We start from the raw sequence: 24,881 nt of genomic DNA, 5'->3' as shown, positions 1-24,881 counted from the left end.
ATGAGAATGCTGATGAGGACACTAACAGGCATAAGTGAGAGGAAATTTGGAAAGTTTGCAGGCGGTGGATTTAGGATGGCATCCAGAAGGATGGAAGAGGGATCAGGCTTGGGATGGGAAGGGAAGCCTGTGAGAAAGCGGACTAATCTGTGGCCCCAACCTTCCAATCAGAGCTGTGAAGGGAGAGGAAAGCAGGCTAGATCTGAATGGGGAGCACTAGGCCCCAGGTTAGAAAGTCTACTTGATTGCAAAGAACTGAAGGCTACCAAGGAAGGGAATAATACTAAATCTTGAGTTTAGGAACTAGAATCTTGCCAACAGGTACCAAAACTAAATAAAAATTAGTCTTTGGGACTTCCCTAGCTGTCCAGTGGTTAAGACTCCACGCTTCCAATGCCGGGGCACGGGTTCAATCGTTGGTTGGGGAACTAAGATCCCGCATGCTGCGTGGCATGGCCAAAAAAAAAAAAAAAAAATTAGCCTTTTCTCACCCTAAACCAGAACTGGCCCCAAGCAAGTAGTTTATTGTAGCCGGGCTGATAGACGTGAGGCCCGTGCTGTCCACGGTAACATCTTTTGTGTAGCTTAAAACCTTCCATTTTTTAAAAAACCACTCGATGAGGGGTATTAGACCTGTTCGGCAGATGAGGAAGCTGCCTGCCTAGGGTCACAGCTAGGAAGACCTCTGGCGTTCACGCTGCCCAGAGTCTCATTAGGACCCGAGGGCCGAGACGCCTGAGGCTGGCGGCGCCTCCAGGACTCCCGCCGCGTCCGGGATCCGCCTCGCCGTCCCTTAGCACTGGAAGCTCCGTCCCCCGGGGGACCCGGCGACCCGCCACTTTCGCGATGTCCAATGAGACTTAGCCAGGGGCGGGACGGGCGCCACCGAAGGCCAATCTAATTGGGCCAGGGCGGGGCTGAGGCGGTGGGAGCTGAACTGCGGACCGCGGTCTTCCCTGTCGGGAAAGGGCCCGGCGCGGGCGGCGCGCCCGGGGCCCTGCTGTGCGCGCGCCCGCCACCCGCGCAGCCCCTCGGTCCGCTCCGCGCGTCCGTCCCCTGCTCTCCCGTAGCCGCCGGGATAGGGGCTCGGGAGCCGGGCCGGGGCCGGGGCGGGAGCCGCGGGACGAGTGCCTGAGGTGGGTGCGGAGCGGGAGGCGGGGAGGCGGGGAGGCCTGGAGGCCCGGCGGGCGGATAACTGGGTCCGCCCTGCCGACGGACCCCGGGTCACCGTGGGGAGAGGCCGGCCGGGTTGCGGAGCCCGACTCCCGGCCTGCCTGGGTCCCGGACGCTCGTCCCCGCGCCGTGGTACCCCTCCCAGGCCACGACCCTCCCGGCTGAGGACACCCCTCCCCTCTCGCTGACCGCGGCCTCCTAACCCCTCTGGCCCTTTGTCGCCTGTGCACCTGCCCTTTCGGCCTTGTGCTCCTACTCCCCTTCCAGGCAGGACCCTGGCCCAGCCTTACCTGCTCAGGGCCCAGCACCAAATTAGACTTGCTCCTTCAGCCCCCAATCCGTCCCTCTTTGTCGTCTGTACACCTGTCACCTCAGTTCTGTTCATTCACTCCACCACCCTGCCCCGAACATGTTCATCTAAATCCAGCCTAGGCCATCATCCCCCTCCCCCTCCCCCTCTCGGGGATTCCTCCCCTCTGCACTGTCCCCTCGGCTGTATTCATCCTTCTCCCCAAACCCCAGCCCAGACTCCCTTCTCCCTCTGATTGGGGGGCCACTTCCTCTGGGCTCTGTTCTGTCATTTCTCCCCATCAGTGCCCGGCCCACTGCTCACTCAGCCTGGCCATTTCCCTTCCTTTGAGCCCAGCCTTCTCATCTCCTGCTCAGGGTACCCTCACCCTCTTCCAGCTGGTCCAGTCTTCCCTGGCCTCTCCCCCCACACCAGCCTATCTCCCAGCCTCATATATCTCTTTTCTTACTGACCTCCTCTCCCAACACGAGTGGCCTCCACCGTTGCCCCCGCTCACCGTTTCCTCCCCACACAGGTGCTGTGGAGACGCCATGGAGCTGTGCAGCAAGAAGAAACTTCACGCCCTGTCCCTGGCCGAGAAGATCCAGGTGCTGGAACTCCTGGATGAGTCCAAGATGTCCCAGTCGGAGGTGGCCCGGCGCTTCCAGGTCTCCCAGCCCCAGATCTCCCGCATCTGCAAGAATAAGGAGAAGCTGCTGGCGGACTGGTGCAGTGGCACGGCCAACCGGGAGCGCAAGCGCAAGCGGGAATCCAAGTACAGCGGGATCGATGAGGCTCTGCTCTGCTGGTACCACATTGCCCAGGCCAAGGCCTGGGACGTGACGGGGCCCATGCTGCTCCACAAAGCCAAGGAGCTGGCCGACATCATGGGCCAGGACTTTGTGCCCAGCATTGGCTGGCTGGTCCGCTGGAAACGCCGAAACAACGTGGGCTTCGGGGCCCGCCACGTAGTGGCGCCTCCGTTCACCCCTGAGCTGCCTCCCCCAGCTCCCACGCCCCAGGCCCAGCTGCCCCTTTCTCTTAAAGATTTCTCCCCAGAGGACATTTTTGGGTGTGCTGAAGTGCCCTTGCTATATCGGGCAGTGCCCGGCAGAGTGGGTGTGTGTGATCGGGTACAGGTGCTGCTGTGTGCCAACAGCAGGGGCACAGAGAAACGGCGGGTGTTGGTCAGTGGGCTCCAGGCTGCTCCAAGATGTTTCTTTGGGGTCAGCAGTGAGGCCCTGCCCGCCTCCTACCACCCTGACCTGGCCATCCCCTGGTCAGAATGGTTGGCACAGTTTGATCGGGACATGGGGCGGCAGGGCCGACAGGTAGCCTTGCTGCTGGCTGCCCGAGTGGTGGAGGAGTTGGCAGGCCTGCCCAGGCTCGGCCACGTGAAGCTCTTGCCTCTGTCCGCTGCTAGCACCACGCCTTCCCTGCCCAGCTCCGTGGTCCAGGCCTTTAAGGCCCATTACCGGCGCCGTCTGTTGGGCAAGCTGGCTGCCATCCAGAGCGAGAGGGCTGGCACCTCGCTAGCTGAGGCCGGGGCAGGCATCACAGTGCTGGATGCTCTACACATGGCAGCAGCGGCCTGGGCCAAGGTGCCTCTCCAGCTCATTGTGAGCAGCTTTGTTCAGGAAGGGCTGGCTCCAGGCAAAACGGCCCCGGCCCCGCACAAGGCCTCGGAGATGCCACCCGTCCCCGGTGGGCTGAGCCTCGAGGAGTTTTCCCGCTTTGTGGACCTGGAGGGTGAGGAGCCTGTGTCTGGAGTGTGCAAAGAGGAGGTGGGCACCGAAGACCAGGAGGGGGGCGGAGAGGACGGCTTGGAGCCCCTGCCCACCAAAGCCGACGCCCTCCGGGCTCTGGGCACGTTGAGGAGGTGGATTGAGTGCAAGGGCACCGGCCCTGAGCTTTTTGCAAATTTCTACGCCTGTGAGGAGGAGGTGGAGCGACTCTGCTGCCTGTGAAGGGCCCTTCCAGCCGGAGACCCTCCTCTCCTGTTTCCCATGGAAACGCCCTCTCTCAGAAGGCAGATTGGGGGCTGGTCTCTTTCCCGTGGAAATGGAGCTTTTGTGAAAAGCATTGAAGGGAGACAAGTTGGGTGACTAAAAGTCTAAGCTCTGAGCGAAAGTTCTCCAAGCCCTGAGAAGAGGGTCTAAAGATGGGGTGTCAGGGAGTGAAGCTAGGCTGCATGGTTTCTGAACCTCTGTGGAGTCAGGGACTTGGGAAGGTGGAATTCGGGCTTTACAGACAGGCCGATCCCTTGAATTCCGTGTTAAAAACAGTTCTGCTTCTGGAAATAAAGTTTTTAATCAGAAAAGAGGCCAGGGTGTTATTTTCATGGGAGAAGGGTGAAAACTTTCACCTCAGATTTTTAAAATTAATTGCCGAGGGTTGCTGCAACGCGGCTGTCCGAGCTGTGTGCGGATGACCAGTAGTGAAACCTCTTCTGGCAGGAGGGACTCCCAGGACGTGGGGACTCCTCATGGGCAAACAGGCAGATCCCAAGTACTGCCCAGGACATTCTGCTGCTCTGATTTCTCTCTCAGATTGCCATGTTAGGGGTGGTGTCTGAGAAAGGAGGGGACAGGCTAGGGACATTCTAGGGGAAAAAAAGGAGCCAGGGGAATTCCTTGGTGGTCCAGTGGTTAGGACTCTGCACTCTCACTGCTGAGAGGGCGAGGGTTGGGTTCGATCCCTGGCACGGAACTAAGATCCTGCAAGCCGAGTGGCCAAAAAGAAGGAGCTAGGATTTGGAATAGCCATTCATTTTTTCTTTTCATTCATGTGATCATTTCACAACATCTCTTCAGCAAGGCCTCCTGCGTGACAAGGTTGCAAAGATGGTGTCCCTGCCAGGCAGGACCTTGCAGACAGTGACAGTGGAGTGTGATTAAGGGTCGTCCTAAAGGCGTGTGCACAGTGCTGTGGCCCTGGGGAGCCTGGGGAGCCTCGGGAGGAGGTGAGCTTTGAGCTACAGCAGAAGGACAGACAGAGGAGTGGGAAGGATAGTCCTGGCAAAAGGGCGGCAGGCGAGGATGCAGCAGTCCCGAGAGAGCACGGGGAGGCCCGGAGAGCAGGAGGCGCCTGTAGCCCCCCAAGCCTGGTGGTGGGGCGCCCCCAAAGGGTTTCACTCATGGTGGGGACAGGTCATTTGTGAGGTTCTAGAACACAGATGTGGAGGGTGGGTCAAAACATGAGACCTAGAGGCAGAGAAACTCCCACTGGTCCCAGTGACAGATGGGCAGGCCTGAGCCAGATCCCTTACGGGAGCAGGATGGAAAGAGGACGGCCCACCTGGAAAGGACCAGGACTTTGGACGCAGACAGACTCTGGCTGTTGAGGAGTGCAGCTCCAGGCCGAAATCCTACATGAGGCCTTTCAGGCCGACCGCAAGAATCACAAGCCAGGGCGGTGTGGTTTTCTGGGGAGCATCACAGTCAAGGACTCAGACCAGCCCAGGGACCTCCTTGTGCGGCCTCAGCTCAGGTGCTTTCTAGGGGCTTTGCCAACACCTCCTTACTGGGGGTGTGGGCTGAGACCCTTCCTCTTCTTTTTTTTTTTTTTTTTTTTTTTTTTGCGGTATGCGGGCCTCTCACTGTTGTGGCCTCTCCCATCGCAGAGCACAGGCTCCGGACGCACAGGCTCAGCGGCCATGGCTCACGGGCCCAGCCACTCCGCGGCATGTGGGATCTTCCCGGACCGGGGCACGAACCCGTGTCCCCTGCATCAGCAGGCGGACTCTCAACCACTGCGCCACCAGGGAAGCCCCCTTCCTCCTCTTTGATGTAATATCTTTCACTCCCAGCGCTTCTCTCCCTCCCTTCCCCCACTCCCCACCCCACTCCCACAGTCCATAAAGAGGCAGGAGACCGTGTCATCTGACCCTACCCAGTGCTGCTCCATTGGGGAAAATGGGCCCCTGGGGACCTGATGCCTCTTTCTGCCTCTCGGACAGTAGCGGTCAGTGAATAAGACCGACTGTTCTTTCAGGGTGGCTCATCGTCCTCACTGGCCACCTCAACACCTGGCAGCCCGACAGTGAGACGAAGGTGTGTCATTGTCCACTCACTTTTAAACAGTTCTGAAGCTGCCTGCTGGCTTTCCATTTCTGCCTAAGGTCCCAAATCATTCAGCCTTTCCCCACAGATTCTGCTTTCCTACCTATATTCTTTTTCTTTCTTTCTTTCTTTTTTTGGCTGTGCTGGGTCTTCGTTGCGGGCTTCTTTAGTTGTGGAGCAAGGGCTGCAGAGCTCGCAGGCTCAGCAGTTGCAGTGTGTGGGCTTAGTTGCCCCGAGGGCTGTGGGATCTTAGTTCCCCGACCAGGGCTCAAACCTGCATCCCCTGCATTGGAAGGCAGATTCTTAACCACTGGACCATCAGGGAAGTCCCACCTGTATTCATTCAAATTGTCCTTTTTCTGAAGTCATTCCAGTTCTGACACATCTCTTTTTAAATGTTGAAGCCAAAAGTTACATGATCTCTAAAGGCCTGACGAAAGCAACCGAGAGGCAGATAAGCAATCTGTTCTCAGATGTGTCGTATTCCTGTTGGAGGAGCGGGATAGAGCACAGGTTTTTCTTGCTGACTTCTTTCCAGAGCTTGTTTTTTTAAAGCCACCAGTCCCCCCCAAAAAGGGAATTCCCTGGCAGTCAAATGGTTAGGACTCAGCGCTCTCACAGCTTGGGCCCCAGGTTTGATCACTGATCAGGGAACTAAGATCCCACAAGCCATGCAGTGCAGCCGTAAAGAAAAAGCCACCAGTTATCTCTTCTTTTCTTGCACTGATATCGTGTATTGTACTTACCTTTTGGTGGGTGGCTCCATGGGACCATTCAAGCCGTATTTACTGAACGCTTTGCTTGTGGAGCAGGTCCTGTTCTGGGACCTGAAGCTAGTGCTGAACAAGACAGAGAGGATCCTCCTCGCTAAACCCTTCCTTTCTGGTAGAGGGGATAAAGAAAAGACAAGTAAAGAAATAAACACGGTGATTTTGGACAGCAATAAGTGCCAAGATGAAAATAAAACAACCATGTCCTAGAGAGTGACTGGGAGAGGGGAGTCAGGGAAATGTTGGGGGGAGTTGTGACTGATAAGAAGGGAGCACCCATTCTTCCAAAGGAAGAGTGTTCTCTGCAAAGGGAACAGCAGGTACAAATATCTAAGGTTAGAAACCGCTTGACAGGTTTAAGACACAGAAAATGAGAGAAGCCCAAGCAGAGGAGGAGGGCAGGGAAGTGGGCAGGGGCCTCTGAACTGGCAGCACTGACATTTCATTGGAAGTGAGACAGGAAGATTCTTCTTTTGGGTGGGGCGGTGGGGGAGAGTGGGGACATTTAGGCAAAGGAGGAACATGATATGTTTTACGTTTGAAAAAATCTAATTCTAGTTGCTGCGTGAAGAATACATGGCAAGGTAGGGAGCAAAAGTAGAAACCGGAAAACCAAGTAAGTTAGGAAGCTACTGCGGTTGGTGGGACTTCCTCACGCACTGGGCATAAGGTGTAAGGAGCCAGAGAGGGCGAAGAGGACTTCGGCTACTCCCAGCAGACCTCATGTTTTTAATCAAGGTCAGGCAGTCCTATCCGATTGTGCAGGTGTTGCCGCATGCAAAATAGGGGACAAAGAAATTATGTGCATTATTTCAGTTGATTTATAAGTTTCTGTGTTCAGAAGGCATTCAAGGCTCCAGGGCAGCAAAGATGCATAAGACACAGTCCCTGTTCCTAAGAGGCAGAAATGATATGGGTCAGTCATGAGAATTAAACAAATTAATATTTATAAAATGTTTACTACTTGCCAGGTGCTATTTTAAGCACTATATATAGGTTAGATATTATTGTTATTATTATTATTATTATATTCATCAGCAGCATCAGTCTTGAGAAGATGATGAACGGGATCCAGAGAGCCCCAAAGCAGAAAGACTGGTTCCCCATCTTTTTAAATCTCTGCATTGCACTCTAATTTCTCCCAATCTACCTCCCAATTCTCTTCAGCTGTGACAATTCTTTTTCTTTTTCTTTTTTATAAAATATACATAATCAGGGAGTTCCCTGGTGGTCCAGTGGTTAGGACTTGGCGCTTTCACTGCTGTGGCTCGTGTTTAATCCCTGGTTAGGGAACTAAGATCCCACAAGCTGTGCAGCACGGCCAAAAAAAAATATGTATATATATATATATATATATATATATATATATATATATAGTCATTTTTATACTGTCTTGTTTCTTCTCAATTCTTTTATATATTTAGATCTTTTGTGCACGGTTATTTTACATTCTGTATCTGATAAATCTAACATCTGAAGTCTTTGGGGGGATAAATCTGTTGCTTTTGTTTCTCCTGAATTCATGGTGACTCTTTTTTCTTTGTGGGTCTGGTCGCTTTTTTGTCGTGGGAATTTTTTTATTGGTTGCATTTAATTCCTGGAAAACCTGAAGATCCTGATTTGGGGGCGCTCCTTTAGAAAAGCCTGTAGTTACTCCTTCTAGACACAAGGTGGCGCTACACCATGATAAATTAATTTCTGGCGGGGGAGCTGAAGGACAGTGTGGTAGCAGGTGCCATGGTTCACAGGAGCCCGTCTTATTCTTAATTTTTCCCACCACAGGGAGAGGCAGTTTTCTTTGTAGGTTCCCTTTACTGGTGGGTGGAGATTTTCTGGTCTACTCTTTCACTAAAGGTATAGCCCATTCCAGGATTTTGACTTAATTTATCAATCTTGGGTTCAGCTACCTTAATGTCTGGGCCACAGTCTCGTCTTCTGTGTGTTTCTTTAATCTTCAAGGTTGCAGTGTTAGCATTTGCCCCAAGGGCTGCACAGTTCAAACACGCGGTTTACACTCACTTCCTTGTTTTGAAGGGGACTTTGGGAAGTTCCCTTACTTCTTGCAAAGTCAGCAATGGTTTTAAAATCATGTTATAATCGTTTGGAATCTAGTTGCTTTAGACACATGTAGCCCTCGTGTCACTATACATGTAAATTAGTCTCCTGCAATTTCTCCTACTGTGATCGGTGCTGTAAAAATAAGTATAACATTCGATGACACGAATCCAATGAGACGCTATTTAACATGTTTGCCCAACTTATAAACCCTTTATGTGGGACTTCCCTGGTGGCACAGTGGTTAAGAATCCGCCTGCCAACGCAGAGGACAGTGGGTCGAGCCCTGGTCCGGGAAGATCCCACATGCCGCGGAGCAACTAAGCCCATGTGCCACAACTACTGAGCCCGTGTGCCACAACTACTGAAGCCCGCGTGCCTAGAGCCTGTGCTCCGCAACAAAGAGTAGCCCCCGCTCACCGCACTAAAATCCATGCACAGCAACAAAGACCCAACGCAGCCAATAAATTAATTAATGTATTAATTAATGTATTAAAAAAAAAACCTTTACGTGTGACCCTCAGACACCACCCCCATTTTCAACCTCAAGGCAGGTTCATTTACTATTTCCTAGCTCTCAGGGACTCCTCTCTGAGTCTCAAATAATGATGACCTCTAATAACATCTGTTAATTCCTTAAGGAATTTAACAGGCGTGTTCTGAGACCCTGCTGATGTAAAAACATCTGGCTTTTTAAAATATCTTCGGCCATTTCCTGCCTGATCTTTGTCTTTCAATCCTCCTTTCCAAGAGGAGTGAGTTGTTTTCTCACTGATCGTGCCACGCTTAACCCTCACCTCACTGCAGCACTGTTCTCCGGGCCCAACTAGCAGCCCTTGCCATAGGCCAGTAGAAGCAACTCAGACCTGGGACTGCATGGCCCGAGGGATGCCGGCCATTCTCTCTGGTTCTAATGAGGTGCATAAAGAAAAGGAGCTCCAGCCCCTGCACAGATGCCTCTGGACAGAACCAGAGAGAGGAGACAGAAACCCATGCCCAGCAGTGCAAAGGCAAGCTTACAGGCGTCATTTCGGCCCCCCAAAGGATTTAATTAAAACAAAATCAAAAAAGGATTTTAAAATGTTATTCTCTTGCTAACGGGTAATGTGGTGAGAAATAAACTACAGAGGATCACTCTGACCTCCTGATCCCTCCTTGCCCCGTTTCTAAGAGCCACCTTCTGTTTCACATGCATACTGCTTTCTCCCTTTGAACCAGCCACCAACTCCCCTGAGATGTTCCAGTGACTGCTCCCCAGCACTGCTGTGTCCGGCCTAAAATCCCTGACACCGTGGTGCTCCTGGACTGGCCACTGGGGCCCAAAGATGGACCAGTTGGAAGGGATCTCAGAGGAAAATGGGGCACAGAAAGGGCAGTGACTGTCTCAGACAGACCCTGTTCTTTCACACCAGGAACGTAGGCTTCCTGGATCTGTGCAGGAGTGGAGGCCACCAGAACTGGAGTCTGAGTCAACTTCCATCAGACTCATAACTTCCTCAGCTAGAATGGGCAGTGTATTTCTTCTATTAGAAGCATCCAGGGACTTCCCTGGTGGTCCAGTGGGTAAGACTCCATGCTCCCAATGGAGGGGGCCCGTGTTTGATCCCTGGTGGGAGAACTAGACCCTGCATGCAGCAACTAAGAGTCCACATCCGCAACTAAGAAGTTCGCATGTCTCAATGAAGCTCCCGCGTGCTGCAACTAAGACCCAGCACAGACAAAATAAATAAATAAAGTAAATAATAAATATTTTTTAAAAAGAAGCATCCAGAACACCATTTCTTTTTTTTTTCTTTAACATCTTTATTGGAGTATAATTGCTTTACAATGTTGTGTTAGTTTCTGCTTTATAACAAAGTGAATCAGCTATACGTATACATATATCCCCATATCTCCTCCCTCTTGCGTCTCCCTCCTACCCTCCCTATACCACCCCTCTAGGTGGTCACAAAGCACTGAGCTGATCTCCCTGTGCAATGCGGCTGCCTCCCACTAGCTATCTATTTTACATTTGGTAGTGTATATAGGTCCATGCCACTCTCACTTCATCCCAGCTTACCCTTCCCCCTCGCCGTGTCTTCAAGTTCATTCTCTACATCTTTATTCTCTGAATCTTTATTCCTGTCCTGCCCCTAGGTTCTTCATAACCAATCTTATTTTTTTTTAGATTCCATATATATGTGTTAGCGTACGGTAATAGTTTTTCTCTTTCTGACTTACTTCACTCTGCATGACAGACTCTAGGTCCATCCACCTCACTACAAATAACTCAATTTCGTTTCCTTTTATGGCTGGGTAATATTCCATTGTATATATGTGCCACATCTTCTTTATCCATTCATCCGATGATGGACACTTAGGTTGCTTCCATGTCCTGGCTATTGTAAATAGAGCTGCAATGAACATTGTGGTACATGACTCTTTTTGCATTATGGTTTTCTCGGGGTATATGCCCAGTAGTGGGATTGCTGGGTCGTATGGTAGTTCTATTTTCAGTTTTTTAAGGAACCTCCATACTGTTCTCCATAGTGGCTGTATCAGTTTACATTCCCACCCACAGTGCAAGAGGCTTCCCTTTTCTCCACACCCTCTCCAGCATCTATTGTTTGTAGATTTTTTTCTTTTTCTTTTTTTTTTTTTTTTTTGGCTACGTTGGGTCTTTTTTGTTGCTGTGCGCAGGCTTTCTCTAGTTGCAGTGAGCAGGGGCTACTCTTTGTTGTGGTGCCTGGGCTTCTCATTGCGGTGGCTTCTCTTGTTGCGGAGTGCAGGCTCTAGGCATGCGGGCTTCAGTAGTTGTGACTCACGGGCTCTAGAGTGCAGGCTCAGTAGTTGTGGCGCACGGGCTTAGTTGCTCCGCAGCGTGTGGGATCTTCCCAGACCAGGGCCCGAACCCGTGTCCCCTGCGTTGGCAGGCGGATTCTTAACCACTGCACCACCAGGGAAGTCCTGTTTTTTGATGATGGCCATTCTGACTGGTGTGAGGTGATACCTCATTGTAGTTTTAATTTTCATCTCTCTAACGATTAGTGATGTTGAGCATCCTTTCATGTGTTTGTTGGCAAGTTGTATATCTTCTTTGGAGAAATGTCTATTTAGGTCTTCTGCCCATTTTTGGATTGCGTTGTTTGTTTTTTTATATTGAGCTGCATGAGCTGCTTGTATATTTTGGAGATTAATCCTTTGTCGGTTGCTTCATTTGCAAATATTTTCTCCCATTCTGAGGGCTGTCTTTTCGTCTTGTTTATGGTTTCCTTTGCTGTGCAGAAGCTTTTAAGTTTCATTAGGTCCCATTTGTTTATTTTTGTTTTTATTTCCATTTCTCTAGGAGGTGGGTCAAAAAGGATCTTGCTGTGATTTATGTCATAGAGTGCAGAACACCATTTCTTAAACTTTAACTTGTGTAAAAGTCACAGGGAGAGCTTTGTACAATGCAGATTCCTGGGCCCCAACCTCAGAGATTCTGATTCTGTCAATCCAGGGTGGGGCCTGGGATTCTGCATTACTAACCCCCCAGGAAGTCCTCATGCTACTGCTCCATGGACCACGCTGGAATCACCCCTGACCTCGAAATGGGCAGACCCTTACCTACTGTGTTAGTTCGGGTGAAGGCTACAGAGACGTCAGAAGGCAACAGCCCAGGGTGGATAGTCAGCTGTGCTCCCAGAGTCCCTGGGTTCCAGGCGCCTCCTGTATCCTCAGCAGTGGCCCCCAGGGGTCACCATTTCCAGCCAACAGTCAGGAATCTCCTTTTAAGCAAGCGATGGGCAATTTGCAAGCGACACTTTTGCTCACATTTCTCTAGCAAGAACCCAAGCACAGCTTCCCACTGAGGGGAACGTAGCCTCGCTCAGCAGCCACATGCCCTGCGGCCACGCTATGACCATGGAAACAGGGAAGAATGCCACCGTCTGTGACACACAATCCAGTAAACAAGAGCTCCGAGGAGCACGTGGGGAGGCTGATGCTGTACGTCGAGCCCGTGTGAAATTGAACTTAGGTGACTTGTGGGGGACTGTCACAAGCCCCAGCTAGAGCAGGGTAGCAGAGCACCGAGGCTCTGGAGGTGGAGGCTCAGATGCATCCAGGCAAGCTGTGTGACATACCAGCCGTGCGACCTGGGGTGGGTTACATACTGCCCCTGAGCCAAGGCTGCCTCCTGTGTGAACTGTGATGGTAACATCCTGATGCTTGGAGTCCCAGTAAATGGCAGGCATTCCAGACGTTCAGGTCACCATGAGGGGGGCCCGGTTTGATCTCAGACCACATCAGGACATGAGTGGGTACAAACTCTGCCCCCTTTATTGCCAATTAAGTGAACAATTTCAGCCAGTTTTTAATTCCCATTAAGCAGTTAAGACGGGTAAAGAAAACAAGTGCCATTGATGGGCAAGGCAGACACTACTGCACTGGAGACCCCGAGAGGGGCCCGGACAGGCAAACCTCTCAGTGGAGATGGGGGTGTGGTGATTGGATTCGGGGCCAGAGGTCGGGAGTGCACTTCATTTAACAAGCACTTACTGGGCTGCTTTGAGCACTGGGCTCCGTGCTGGGAAACGATCAGAAGTATGACCCCTGACCTCAGGGAGCACCCAGTCTAACTGGGAAGCTGAGAAGTAAACCCACAGCCATAATAAAGCATAGGCGAGGGCTATGATCAAGGCATGGGGGTGAGCAGAGAGGTCTTTAAAGCCCAGAGTCAGATCTGGGCAGGAGGAGGTGAGCAGAGGAAGGGCTCCGGGAGACAGTGCTCAGCCTGGGTTGGAGCCACTCAGCCCCAGGGATGCGGGAGTCACCCTGCAGGCACCGCCCACTGCTGGCCCAGAGGGAATGGACCTTCTAGGTGGGAGGCGAGGGCACAGCTTGTTCAGGGACCTCAAGCAGGACTGGGCTGCCTGAGAACAGAGGGAGAAGCAAGCTGGGGGGAAGGGTAGGCCAGGAAGAGAGGGAGTTTGGGCTTTTTCCCGAGGGTGACGGAGCCACTGAAGGATTCTGGACTAGAGGAGACCGGGCTACCCTCAAGTCATGCGGGGAGAGGTCTGAAAGGAAGTGAAGGGGGAGGCAGGTGAGGATGTGTCACCGGAATCCAGGGAGCTAGGCGGTCAGTACCAGGCAGCCAAGCAGAAGCTCTGCGAGTGTGCGGGCTGGAATGTCACCAGCGCCCCTGGCTGTGAGTTTACTTCACAGACTGAGGAAGCAAAGGAATCAAGGCACGTGCTGCTGGGAGGCCCACGCCAGCCTTGGAATCTGGGTGGAGTCCAGGTCCCCAGGCCTCCTGCTCCCCGAGGCGTCTCCCCTGCCCCCTCTGCATGCTGGAGGTGCCTTGATAAAGAGAGGCTCAGCCTCTCGCATCAGAATCACAAGCTGGTGCTTTCAACTTGGCCTCCAATCTGGGCAGGTGGGTGGTGGTCTCACTGGGGAGCTCATCACCCAGCCAGGCTCATCCCCAGGAAGTGGAGGAGGTACTCGTAGCTGAGGAAGGTGACTGCGTTGACGGGAAAGGCACGGGCACTGTTGATGCTGAGCCCCCAGAAGAAGACCCCCAGCCCTTCCCGCCGGGCGCTGCTCACCATGCAGTCCAGCAGCCCCCGGTGCACCCTCTGCCTCAGCCCCGCCATCTGCATCCGGGACTTGATCACGTCTAAGGGGGTGGCTGTGACCCAGGAGGTGACGCCAGTAAAGCCCCCTGCCACCAGCACTGTGCCCGAGCCTGGGGTAGAGGAACTGGGGGTGAGGGGGGTCAGACTGAGGAACGAAGCACCCTCCCGCGTCCGCAGGCTCCCTCCCCATCCTCCAGGGCTCAGTCCAGCTCCCCCCCCACCCCGACTCCTCTCTGTCCTCCACCCTCTCATGCCCCTTCGCTTACTGGGGTTCTGGCCATCCGGTGTGAATTGGCGACACAGCCATTTGTAGGTGACAAAACAGATTCCCAGGGTGGGGTTGTCCCGCAGCGTCAGGGCCCAGGCTCCCCGGAACAGCCCCCGGGGCCCCTCAGCCTGGAAGATGGAGGCCGCGCAGTGCACGGGCCCCTGGTACTGGGGTGGGGGGCTCCCTGACTTCCCCTTGGGCTCTGTGTGGTTTTGTAGCCAGACTTTGATGAGGTCAAAAGGGGCCAAGCAGTAGGCCTGTAGGGAAAGAAGCATGAAGGGCCTGGGTGGAGCTTTGGACGGGAACAGTCCCTCCCTCTGATCTTAACAGGGGGGAGGCAGTGGGCAGACAGGGCAGCATCTTCCTTCAGAATCTCGCCCGCTCTCAGCCTCTCCCACGCGCAGTGGGGGATGGGCCAGAGCCCCCTCCCTTAGCACCAGGCCCCTGACAGCAAGGGACACTGCCCCTCCCCTCGGCCGAACTTGCTGGCATGCACGCGGTGCTTAAGAAAGGGAGTTCCCTGGCAGTCCAGTGGTTAGGACTCGGCGCTTTCATTGCAGTGGCTCAGGTTCCAAAAAAAAAAAAAAAAGGATTCAGTCTTTCAGTCTGTGCCCACGAAACAGCAGGGGACAGACCTCTCCCCAGGGGGAAGGAGGGCACCTCACCTTCATAGATTCCCCCTTCCCCACCTCCTGCAGGACACCTCTCAGAGGCTCCTGAGTGGAGAAGCGCCTCTCGCAAACCCCCAAGCACTAGTGTCCCAGCAGAAAGTGGGTGACAGGGTGGGATCTGCGGGTCCTTGAACTTTATCACCTGGCTGGGGCAGACAGGACACAGATTCGGGGTAATGTTGGTGCTGGGGACGTGGAGGGAGGTTGTGGGGAGGGGCCGAGGTGTGGGTCAGGGACGCAACCAGGTCAAGATCAGCTGTGAGGGCTTCCCTGGTGGTGCAATGGTTGAGAGTCCGCCTGCCGATGCAGGGGACACGGGTTCGTGCCCCGGTCCGGGAAGATCCCACGTGCCGCGGAGCGGCTGGGCCCGTGAGCCATGGCCGCTGAGCCTACGCATCCGGAGGCTGTGCTCCGCAGCAGGAGAGGCCACAACAGTGAGAGGCCTGTGTACTGCAGAAAAAAAAAGATCAGCTGTGAAAGTTCAGGTGAGAATTGAGGTCCAAGCTGAGGTTAGCATATCATTTATGGACTTATGTGGTTTTGGTTTTTTTTCTTTCGTAGAAGCTCAGTTCCTCAGCCCTGGAGTTGGCTGATGGCGGTGGAGGCTGGCGGTTGGCTCCGGTGATCTTTAGAGGGTGGCAGTTTGCTTATTTCCTCCCCTGCAGGAAGGGCAGTGGGCTGGGGTCCCCCCACTGTGAGATGGCGCCCTGATGGCACCCTCCCAGCAGAGCCTGCGGGCAGTGCTGAGCTGAGGGCTGCTCCAGGGGGGTAACTCCTGGGGGTGAGAAAATGGCTGGGTGGGCTACGGCCCCTCCCCTTCCCATCCTGTGCCCACAGGGGCAGTGGGGACATCAGACGTTGCTGCTCTGTACAACGGTGTCAGCCTTAGCCGTGTCAGAAGCAACTTTTGTACACAAAGGAGGTTGTCATTCCCTGCCCCGTGCTACAGAGCCTTCCTCGCCACCTCCACGTGAAAATACATTTTCCGTTCCAAGACCCTGTTAACCAGAGCTGTGCGCTTGGTGGCAAGCGGGGCTCCAGCTGGTCCCTGGACCCCATCCCCATCAGTGACCCGACAGGGCCCAGTTCTGCCATCTGTTCTGCTTTCCAAGGAGCCAGAGGGGAGGAGGACGGAGGAGCTGGGCCCGGCTGAGCCTGACTCAGGCCACTTAGCCTGGGGGCTCCTGCTCTTCGTTGTTTTTGTGGGGTGCAGGTCTCAGGGCTTGGGAAATATGCAGGCATGAGCCCCACACAAGGGCAGAAGCCAAGCCAGGGCCTTTTGGGTCTCATGAATGATTAATTCATTTAGTGAGCTCCTAACTCTGTCCTTTGTCCTTGCTCTGTGCCTTGGGACGTGTACAGGGGCATCAGGGCAGGTGTCGAGTAGAGGGTGACCTAGGGCGCTGGCTGGATTGTGGGATGTAGCCAGGCGCATGCCCTCTGCCTCTGAGCTCAGGCCCTCACTTAGCTGGGGATCCCCCTGGTGCCTGGAGGCCCCTCTTCCCTCCACCCCACCCCTCGAAAGCCCAGTTTTTAAGCACTGAGAACAAAGACCAGAACCAAATGATTAGAGTCACTTAATGATTATAACACCCTGAGCCTCTCCCAGCGAGATTTGTGGACAGGCTCACAGGTGGAAGCAGAGCCCTCCAGAAGTGGGCGAGCCCTGCCAGCCTCAGAGGGCGGCATCAACTGCTTCTCCATCACGTCCTCTTGGCACTGTCTCCCCCCGACCCCAGCTCTCTCTACCTTTTTTGCCCCCTCTGTTCTCCATGACCCTCCCCTCCAGACCTGCAGCCTGGAAGGCCACAGCTCAGCCAGTCAGGGTCTCGGGGAACAGCCAGGAGCAGGCCATTCTCCCACAGCAACTCGTATTCCCCTCGGGAAGGCCTGGGGTCTGCAGCCGTGGGTCGCCAGAGGGGGCTGGGAGGGAAAGGAGTGAACTGGCCATCACTGTGCCTGTGCCTGTGTATGTGACCACGAATGTGTGCGCTTGCCCCAGTGTGTGCACGTGCCCCCATGCCGTCCCCTCACCTGCAGGAACCCCCCTGTGCAGCTGGCAATGAAGACGTGCGTATAGCTGGGTGGCTGGGCCCGCCGCTCCTGGTGGGAGCCGGCTGTCAGTGCCAGCAGGGCGTTGCTGTAGACCCCAAACAGGACAGAGTTGACCACAGCTATGCTGGCGATGGGGAAGCTCATTCCCTTGAGGAAGCCCAGGAGCTGCAGAGAGACACGGGATGCTAGCTGGGTCGGTGCTGTGGGAGCCTCACCCTTGCCCTTTCTGGGCCTGGCAGGGCCTCCTCTGGCTGGAAACTGCTCCTGGGCCTGGCCACAGGGAGGTGGAAGGAGGCTAAGGCTGGGGGTGGCCTCAGCTCCACTTTGGGGGCATTAAGCTACTGCTCAGCTCCCCAGTGGCCCCAGATTTGGGTCTTCTTTCTCTCTTCCATGAGCAGAGTTCTGTGGGTGGGGAGGGGAGAAGGACTGCCCACAGGTGTCCCGCCCCAAAGCCCCCCAAAAAGCCAGCCACCCACCGACTTGTGGCGGTAAGTCTTGACCATACAATCAATGATGCCCCGGTATGTGGTCTGGGTCTGCGGCCGCACCTGGACAGGGAGGACAGAGCAGGTGGGCAGGCTGGGCATCCTGCCCAGCTCATCCCTCGGCCCCTCTGAGCAGGATGCCGGCAGGGCAGGAGAAGCGGGAGAGAGCCTCCGTCAGCCAGGCCCTGCTCTCTCCCTGATGTCTGGTTCAGGCGACGTCTTTCATTCCTTGGGTGCCTCCCCTAGACTCACATTTACAGTGTCAAAGGGGTGTCCCAGGACCAAGCCCAGAGCTCCTGTGGTGACAAGAAGGTGCTATGAGTGAGGACCCTCAGGCCAGGCCGAGGAAGCAAGTTTGTATCCAGAGGGGAGCGGGATTCAGGCAGGAGGAAGCGGGGCAGGGCTTGCCTGCCAGACTCCAAAGAAACGCCAGCTGCCCCTTGCACCCTCTCCACTCCAGGCACTGGGTTAGGAAGGTGTGGGGACAGGGGACAGCGGAGAGAACCCTGGCCCTGCCTGGAGGGCGCGCAGGCAGAGGGGAGGAGCCAACCCCAGACGCCCAGTGTCCTCGCCCAGACCTGACTGCCCGGGCATCCTGCTGACTTATCTGACTGGGGACTCCGGGGCTCCTGCCTCGCTGCCAGCTCTGCTCCCTCCTTCTGCTGTCCAGGGCAGGGCCCTGATGCAGGACCGGCCCTCCCAGCGCTCTGCCCTGTAGCCGGCAGTGCAGGGCTGGGAGCCCTTAGAGGAGTCTTTTATTTTTTTAATTAATTTATTTTTAATTAATTAATTATTTTTGGCTGTGTTGGGTCTTTGTTGCTGCACGCGGGCTTTCTCTAGTTGCAGCGAGTGGGGGCTACTCTTCCTTGCAGTGCACGGGTTTCTCACTGTGGTGGCTTCTCTTGTTGCGGAGCACGGGCTCTACATGTGCGGGCTTCAGTAGTTGTGGTGCATGGGCTCAGTAGTTGTGGCCCGCAGGCTCTAGAGCGCAGGCTCAGCAATTGCAGCACACGGGCTTAGTTGCTCTGCGGCATGCGGGATATTCCCGGACCAGGGCTCGAACCCGCGTCCCCTGCATTGGCAGGCGGACTCTCAACCACTGCGCCACCAGGGAGGCCCCCTTAGAAGAGTCTTACTGGCACCAGGGGAGGAGGGCCCAGCCCCCAGTGTCTCCCCACCTCCTGGTCCTGCCCTACATAGCGGACGCTGGTCCCTGAGCTTTCGGTGAGGTCACAGCCCTGGGAGGCAGGTTCGGATGTCTCTTTCTCCAGAGAGAAATGTCACCCGGACGCTGGACTGGGTCCACAGCACAGCTGGCCTCAGGGCACGTTGCCAGGTAGGGCAGAGGCCCAAAGGGGAATGCAGGACAGCAGGTGAGGTCAAAGGTGAATTTCCTTTCTGAGCCCTGGAGAGTGGCTCCGGCAATGCAGGTGAGTCTGGGAGAGTGCTCAGCACGGCACCTGGGCACTTGGCAGGTATCCAGGTTGTTGGGGGGGCAGCCTGGGGACTGGGCAGCAGCACCCACCTCTCCTCTCCTCTCCAGCAACTCCCAGGAGGCTCCAGGATGGCTGGCTCTGGGTGTTCTAAGGCCACCAGGACTTTGGCTTCAGCTCCTCCTATGTCACCCACCTTCCCCAGGAAATGACCCGTAATTGGGGTTACTATGACAGAAGGAAGAAAACTGTCTCACCAGAGACCAGCCGGCCACAAACTCCTCCACGGGCCTTGTCTGGCAGGGACGGGCACTGGTGGCTCCAGCAGAGGGCACGCTGGTGAAAGTGTAATTCCACCCTCCCCCTGACCCTGGACTGATAATCTGCTAGTAATGTTTAACCCTGGTGAGGGCCCAGTGCCAAGACCAGGATGGGAAGGGAGCCAACGCAGGCGGCCTGGTGGCCTGGAGCTGTACGGAGCGTGAAACCTCACAGGGCAGGGAGGATGGCCCACGGTGGCCTGACCCCCCTTGCCGGCCAGCAATGGCCTCGCAGTGTGACTAGGCCTGGCAGCTGGGCTCAGGCCCTGGTGGGACCCCTCCAGGGCTGCCTCAGTCAGCCAGGGTTTAAGGAGCCAGTCCGGCCCGGCCCAAGCGAGGCCTGCGGCGGTGGGGCCTGGCCACGGGGAGGCAGGCCCAGCAGAGAGGAGTGACTCACCGGGGCCCAAAGCCGCCTTCTCCAGGGGTTGTTTACGACTGACTCCCCCGCGTGTGTCAGAAACAGCCTCCCTCGCCTTCCCCTCCCCATGCCTCTTCCTGGGGGGAGGCTGGGGACTCGGTGTACAAAGGGTGGTGTGTCTGTCTGCCTGGCGGTGACCGGGCTATGACTTCCCACTTCTCTTCGGACAACAACCCAAACTGACAGGACAGGGACCTGAATCCCTCCCTTCCTCTCTGCTTCCTTAGACCAACTTCCTCCGTCGCCAGTTCATTAAACAAGTGTTATAGCATGAATGATTTTTTAAAAAATAAATTTATTTATTTTTGGCTGCGTTGGATCTTCATTGCTGCGCACGGGCTTTCTCTAGTTGTGGTGAGCGGGAGCTACTGTTCGTTGCGGTGTGCGGGCTTCTCACTGCGGTGGCTTCTCTTGTTGCAGAGCATGGGCTCTAGGCGCGCAGGCTTCAGTAGCTGTGGCACGCGGGCTCAGCAGTCGTGGCTTGCAGGCTCTAGAGCACAGGCTCAGTAGTTGTGGTGCATGGGCTTAGTTGCTCTGCGGCATGTGGGATCTTCCCGGACCAGGGCTCGAACCCGTGTCCCCTGCACTGGCAGGTGGATTCTTAACCACTGCGCCACCAGGGAAGCCCCGGCATGAATGATTATTCCACTCACCCTCTTGCTCTGTTATGAGCTGAGTTTGGTTAAATACAGTTACTCTTTGTTTTGAAAATGCTATTTTGTATCATTCAAACATTTGTTGCCACTTTGCTGTACACCAGAAACTAACACAACATTGTAAATCAACTATACTTCAATTAAGAAAAAATTTGTTGCCTCTTTTTATAAATCAGATGATTGCTCACCTGTTGTGCTTTCCGTGAAGTGTCTGGTACTTTTATTTTTCCTACTCTGTCACCTTTCTCTGCCCCAGAAGGGCGGCAGTGTACATGGAGTGGAAGCGGCACAGGCTTTGGCATCTTCTAAACCGGGTTCCAGTCTCAGCAGCCCCGGGCAGCCGGGTGATCTGTGGCCAGGCACACACTTCGAGGTTCTCTGCTCCCATGTCATTTGGGAGGCTTGGGAGGTCATCAAAGGGGGTTTCCAGGTGTTATTGAGGAAAATAATCAATACACAATGTATAACAGGAATTGAAAAGAGTTTTATTTGAGCCAAACTGAGGACTATAGCCCGGAAGACAGTCTCTCAGATAACTCTGAGGGACTGCTCTGGAGAAGCATGGTTTTCAGCACAGTTTTATGCCTTGTCAGAACAAAAAACATCAAACAAGTCAGGGATACATTCCTTCATGGTTTCAAAAAAACTGATCAGCACATACACAGAGAGTCAGTACGGCCTTGGCGCCTGGGAAGTGAGATTTATCATTGAAGGAGCACCAGCATTGGCGTCCCAGGAAGAGAAGCACTTAATCTTTTTATCTATCTATCTATCTATCTATTTATTTATTTGGCTGTGCTAGGTCTTAGTTGCAGCCTGCAGGATTTTTAGTTGCAGCACGTGAACTCTTAACTGCAGCATGCGAGATTTAGTTCCCTGACCAGGTATCAAACCCGGGCCCCCTGCATGGAGAGCGTGGAGTCTTAACCACTGGACCACCAGGGAAGTCCCTAATCTTTTTTTTTTTTTTTAAGGAATTTTGCCTTTTTTTTTTTTTTTTTTTAATGGCTGTGTTGGCTCTTCATTTCTGTGTGAGGGCTTTCCCTAGTTGCGGCAAGTGGGGGCCACTCCTCATCGCGGTGCGTGGGCCTCTCACTATCGCGGCCTCTCTTGTTGTGGAGCACAGGCTCCAGACCTGCAGGCTCAGCGGCCGTGGCTCACGGGGCTAGTTGCTCCGCGGCATGTGGGATCTTCCCAGACCAGGGCTCGAACCTGTATCCCCTGAATTGGCAGGCAGATTCTCAACGACTGCGCCAACAGGGAAGCCCCCTAATCTTTACTTTTAATGTGGACATTCTTTACTTCTGGTCAATGTACCCTTTTCTCTAATAATTAAAGCAGACATTCAGTGTATGTTTGATAGGCCACAAACAGGCTGTTCCAGTTAGCATCAAATTCAAGTTAACTCAGGTATAAGCCAGCATGACTTCCCCACACCTCAGTATGTGAGCATTTCTTTTGTTAGTGTCCACGTTCAGGACATCATCCAGGGCCATGTTTCTGACTTTCTCTGGCAACCTCACATTGATTCCTATGACGTAAGGCCCGGGAGACAGCAGTGGTGGGGGTGTGGTGGCCGGGTGGGATGCACACGTGCTACCGGAACATGGGGCAGGACAAGGGGGCAGACCCGTGGAGGCAGGCAAGGTGCTGACTGCACGTTGGGCTGCAAACGCGGAGAGAATGGTGGCGTACAGATGTAACGCGTTCTTCACGTCAACAGCCATAAAATATTCCGTCAGATTTCTATTCTCAGGAATGCTGGGAAGCTGGGGCCTGGGGTGGGGTTGAGGAGGAGGGGGTCTTCTCTCAAGGGCACGGAGATCCAGGGCTCGGGCACCACTGCCCAGAGAAAGCTGTGAAGTCCCCAAACGTGTCACCAACCCCTGGAGTTGCCTTGACCCCTCCCTTTCTCTCAACCTCACCACCATTCCGTGAGGAAACTGCGTTCATGCTACCTTCCAAACAGATCCCGAGTCCAACCCCTCCTCACCTCCTCCACTGCTACTGCCCTGGCCCACAGCCACCATCACCTCCACCTGGATTCCTGTCCACAGCTGGCCTCCCTGCCCCCACCCTGTCCCTCCCACCCACCCACTTCCCCTTCCAGTCTGTCCTCCACAGCAGTCAGATGACACAGTTGAAACTGAAGTAGACCGTGTCTCTGCCCTGCTCCACACCCTGCAATGGCCCCATCCTGTTCAGATTCAAAACCAAAGCCTTCCAGGGACTTCCCTGGTGGTCCAGTGGTTAAGACTCCGCGCTTCCACTGCAGGGGGCACGGGTTCCATCCCCACTCGAGGAACTAAGATCCCGCAAGCCACGCGTCGCCATAAAAAAAACCCCAAAAAACAAAAAACCCAAAGCCTTCCTAGGCTCCAGGTGGCCTCGAGGTGCCACCCCTACTCTCTGACTTCCTCCGGCCACCCTGGCTTCCTTCTCTTCTTCCAACAGGCTCCCGCCCCCAGGCCTTCACACTGGCTGCTCCCTCCTCCGGTCGGCCTCCTCTTGCCTGGGCTCAGACATCGCCTGTGCGGTGAGCCCGCCCTAACTGGCTCGCTGAATACTGCCATCTGCCCCACCTGCCCAGCATTCCAGGTGTCCCTTCCCTGGTCCAACCTTTTCTTTCACTCATCACCTTCTGACACACTATGCAATTAACTTGTTGTCTGTCTGAGCAGGGATCTCTGGCTGTTTTGTCCACTAATGTTATCTTAAAGGCTTAGAACTATGTGTGTGTGGCACAGCGTAGGCAATGAAGGAGAAATGAACGAGTGGACAAGTGAGGGAACAGCATTAGTGAGCTGTCCTGCAGCCAGCCCCGGGTCTCCAATTCTCTGTCCCCATCTCCAAAGGGCCCCAAAGAATGTGAAGTCCTCCAAATACCCGCAACCTGCCCCTCCAGATCTCTTACAGCTCTTAGTTTCCCATCAAATGCCCAAGGACCAGTCCTGCTGATGCTTCTCTTCTCCCGTTGCTGCCCAAGCAGAACACGTCCACCCCCACCACATTCTCGCGGGTGGACAGGTTCTAGGAAGCAGGGTTCCATCTCTGACCCCCTCCCGCTAGAGCTGCCCAGGGCCCCTAGGGCTGCCCCCAAACACCTTCCCGAGTACTGGTCTCTCGCGGAGGGCTGGGCTGTTATCCTAGCTCTGCAGCTCATTCTCTCCCGAGTGATGCTGGGCAATCCCTCTGTGGCCCTTTACTGTTTGCAAAAGTAAAGGACCAGCCCAGCAGACTGCTGAGTCTAAGGCCTCTTGGCTCTGAAGGCCTTCTGTCACTTCAGAATGGGTCCCACTCTCCTCTCTGTCTTTTCGTCTTGTTTATGGTTCTCCTCTCTAATCCCACCACACCTCCCCAGTTCAAGGGAGACCCATTGCCACTGCCCAGAACTGGCAGAAGGGCAGCCCCACCCCTGACTAGCTCTTCTCCAATCCTCCAGCAAGTTCCACCAGCGTGACCCTCTGTCTGCCGGAGAAGAGCCCTGATCTTGACATTCTGTAGCTCACGACCTCCAAAATGGCCTGTCTGCTAAACCCACCACAGCCCTACCCCTGGTGTTCATGCCCGCTCCCCCCCCGCTCCAGGTGCAACGCCACCTTCCCACCTGCTGTGCTCTGATGGCCCAGGGCTTCCCTGGTGTCCTAACCATGCTCCCACACCTCCCGTTACCTGGAATGCCTTCAGGAATCTCTTCCAGCGCCGCTCCTCGCTGGATCTGGGTTCCAGTCTCCTCACCACCACCACACTTGAAAATGCATTGAGACTGGTACATCCATCTGCGGTGGGTCGAATAAGGTCTCCCCACAAAGATGTCCACGTCCTAGTGCCCAGAATGTGTGACTGTTACCTTGTATGGCAACATGGACTTTACAGATATGATTAAGTTAAGGAACTTGATATGGGAAGATTATCCTGGATTATCTGGTGGGCCCAATGAAATCACAAGGGTCCTTAGACAGGGAGGTGGAAAATCAGAGCAGTAGGATCCAGGAAACGGGATCGACAGGTTAGATGATGCAAGGAAGGGGCCAGATGCCAAGAGATGCGGGTGGCCTCTAGGAGCTGAAAACGGCAAGGAAATTTTGTTACTGAACCTTTCTGATCCTGTTTTCTCATAAAATGGAAATATAATACTCACCTCTTAGTGTGTTATAAAGACTAAAGCACTTAGAAAAGGGTCCGGTACATTGTATATGCTCCGCAAATGGCAGCTACTATTTTTTTTATTTTTTTATTTTTATTTTTTTTTAATTTTATTTTTGGCTGCATGGGTCCCTGTTGCTGCACGCAGGCTCTCTCCAGCTGCAGAGAGCAGGGGCCACTCCCCACTGTGGATCACGGGCGTCACACTGCGGTGGCCTCTCTCGCTGTGGAGCACGGGCTCTAGGCGAGTGGACTCAGTAGTTGTGGCTCGCGGGCTCTAGAGCGCAGGCTCCGTAGTTGTGGCGCACGGGCTCAGTTGCTCCGCGGCATGTGGGATCCTCCCGGACCAGGGCTCGAACCTGTGTCCCCTACACCGGCAGGCGGACTCTCAACCACTTCGCCACCAGGGAAGTCCCATGGCAGCTACTATTGTTCTCATCTCCACTCCCAAGGTCCATGAGGATGACATGAGGAAACACACGGG

The 24,881-nt window shown here is 54.5% G+C and overlaps 2 protein-coding genes across 2 annotated transcripts; one reads left to right on the top strand and one right to left on the bottom strand.

Annotated features, from left to right (window-relative positions):
* The first annotated feature begins 1,038 nt into the window (after positions 1-1,038).
* On the top strand, positions 1,039-4,045 carry TIGD3 (tigger transposable element derived 3). The gene is made up of 2 exons (XM_082628217.1): positions 1,039-1,136; positions 1,998-4,045. The coding sequence occupies exon 2, from the start codon at positions 2,014-2,016 to the stop codon at positions 3,427-3,429; it is 1,416 nt and encodes a 471-aa protein (XP_082484343.1). The 5' UTR covers positions 1,039-1,136; positions 1,998-2,013; the 3' UTR covers positions 3,430-4,045.
* A 9,726-nt stretch (positions 4,046-13,771) lies between these two features.
* SLC25A45 (solute carrier family 25 member 45) lies at positions 13,772-19,141 on the bottom strand (the record flags this gene model as incomplete). The annotated part of the gene is made up of 6 exons (XM_082626894.1): positions 19,054-19,141; positions 17,677-17,720; positions 17,416-17,487; positions 16,919-17,104; positions 14,212-14,470; positions 13,772-14,055 (listed from the first exon to the last, which is right to left on the bottom strand). Exons 3-6 carry the CDS (start codon positions 17,440-17,442, stop codon positions 13,772-13,774), a joined length of 756 nt encoding a protein of 251 aa, XP_082483020.1. The 5' UTR covers positions 17,443-17,487; positions 17,677-17,720; positions 19,054-19,141.
* Between the last annotated feature and the right edge of the window lie 5,740 nt (positions 19,142-24,881).

This window comes from Mesoplodon mirus (genome assembly GCF_964341445.2).
Source record: "Mesoplodon mirus genome assembly, chromosome: 7".
Classification (NCBI taxonomy): Eukaryota; Metazoa; Chordata; class Mammalia; order Artiodactyla; family Ziphiidae; genus Mesoplodon; species Mesoplodon mirus.
Note: the sequence above shows the minus strand (reverse complement) of the source record. Positions and strands in the feature narration are given on the sequence as shown.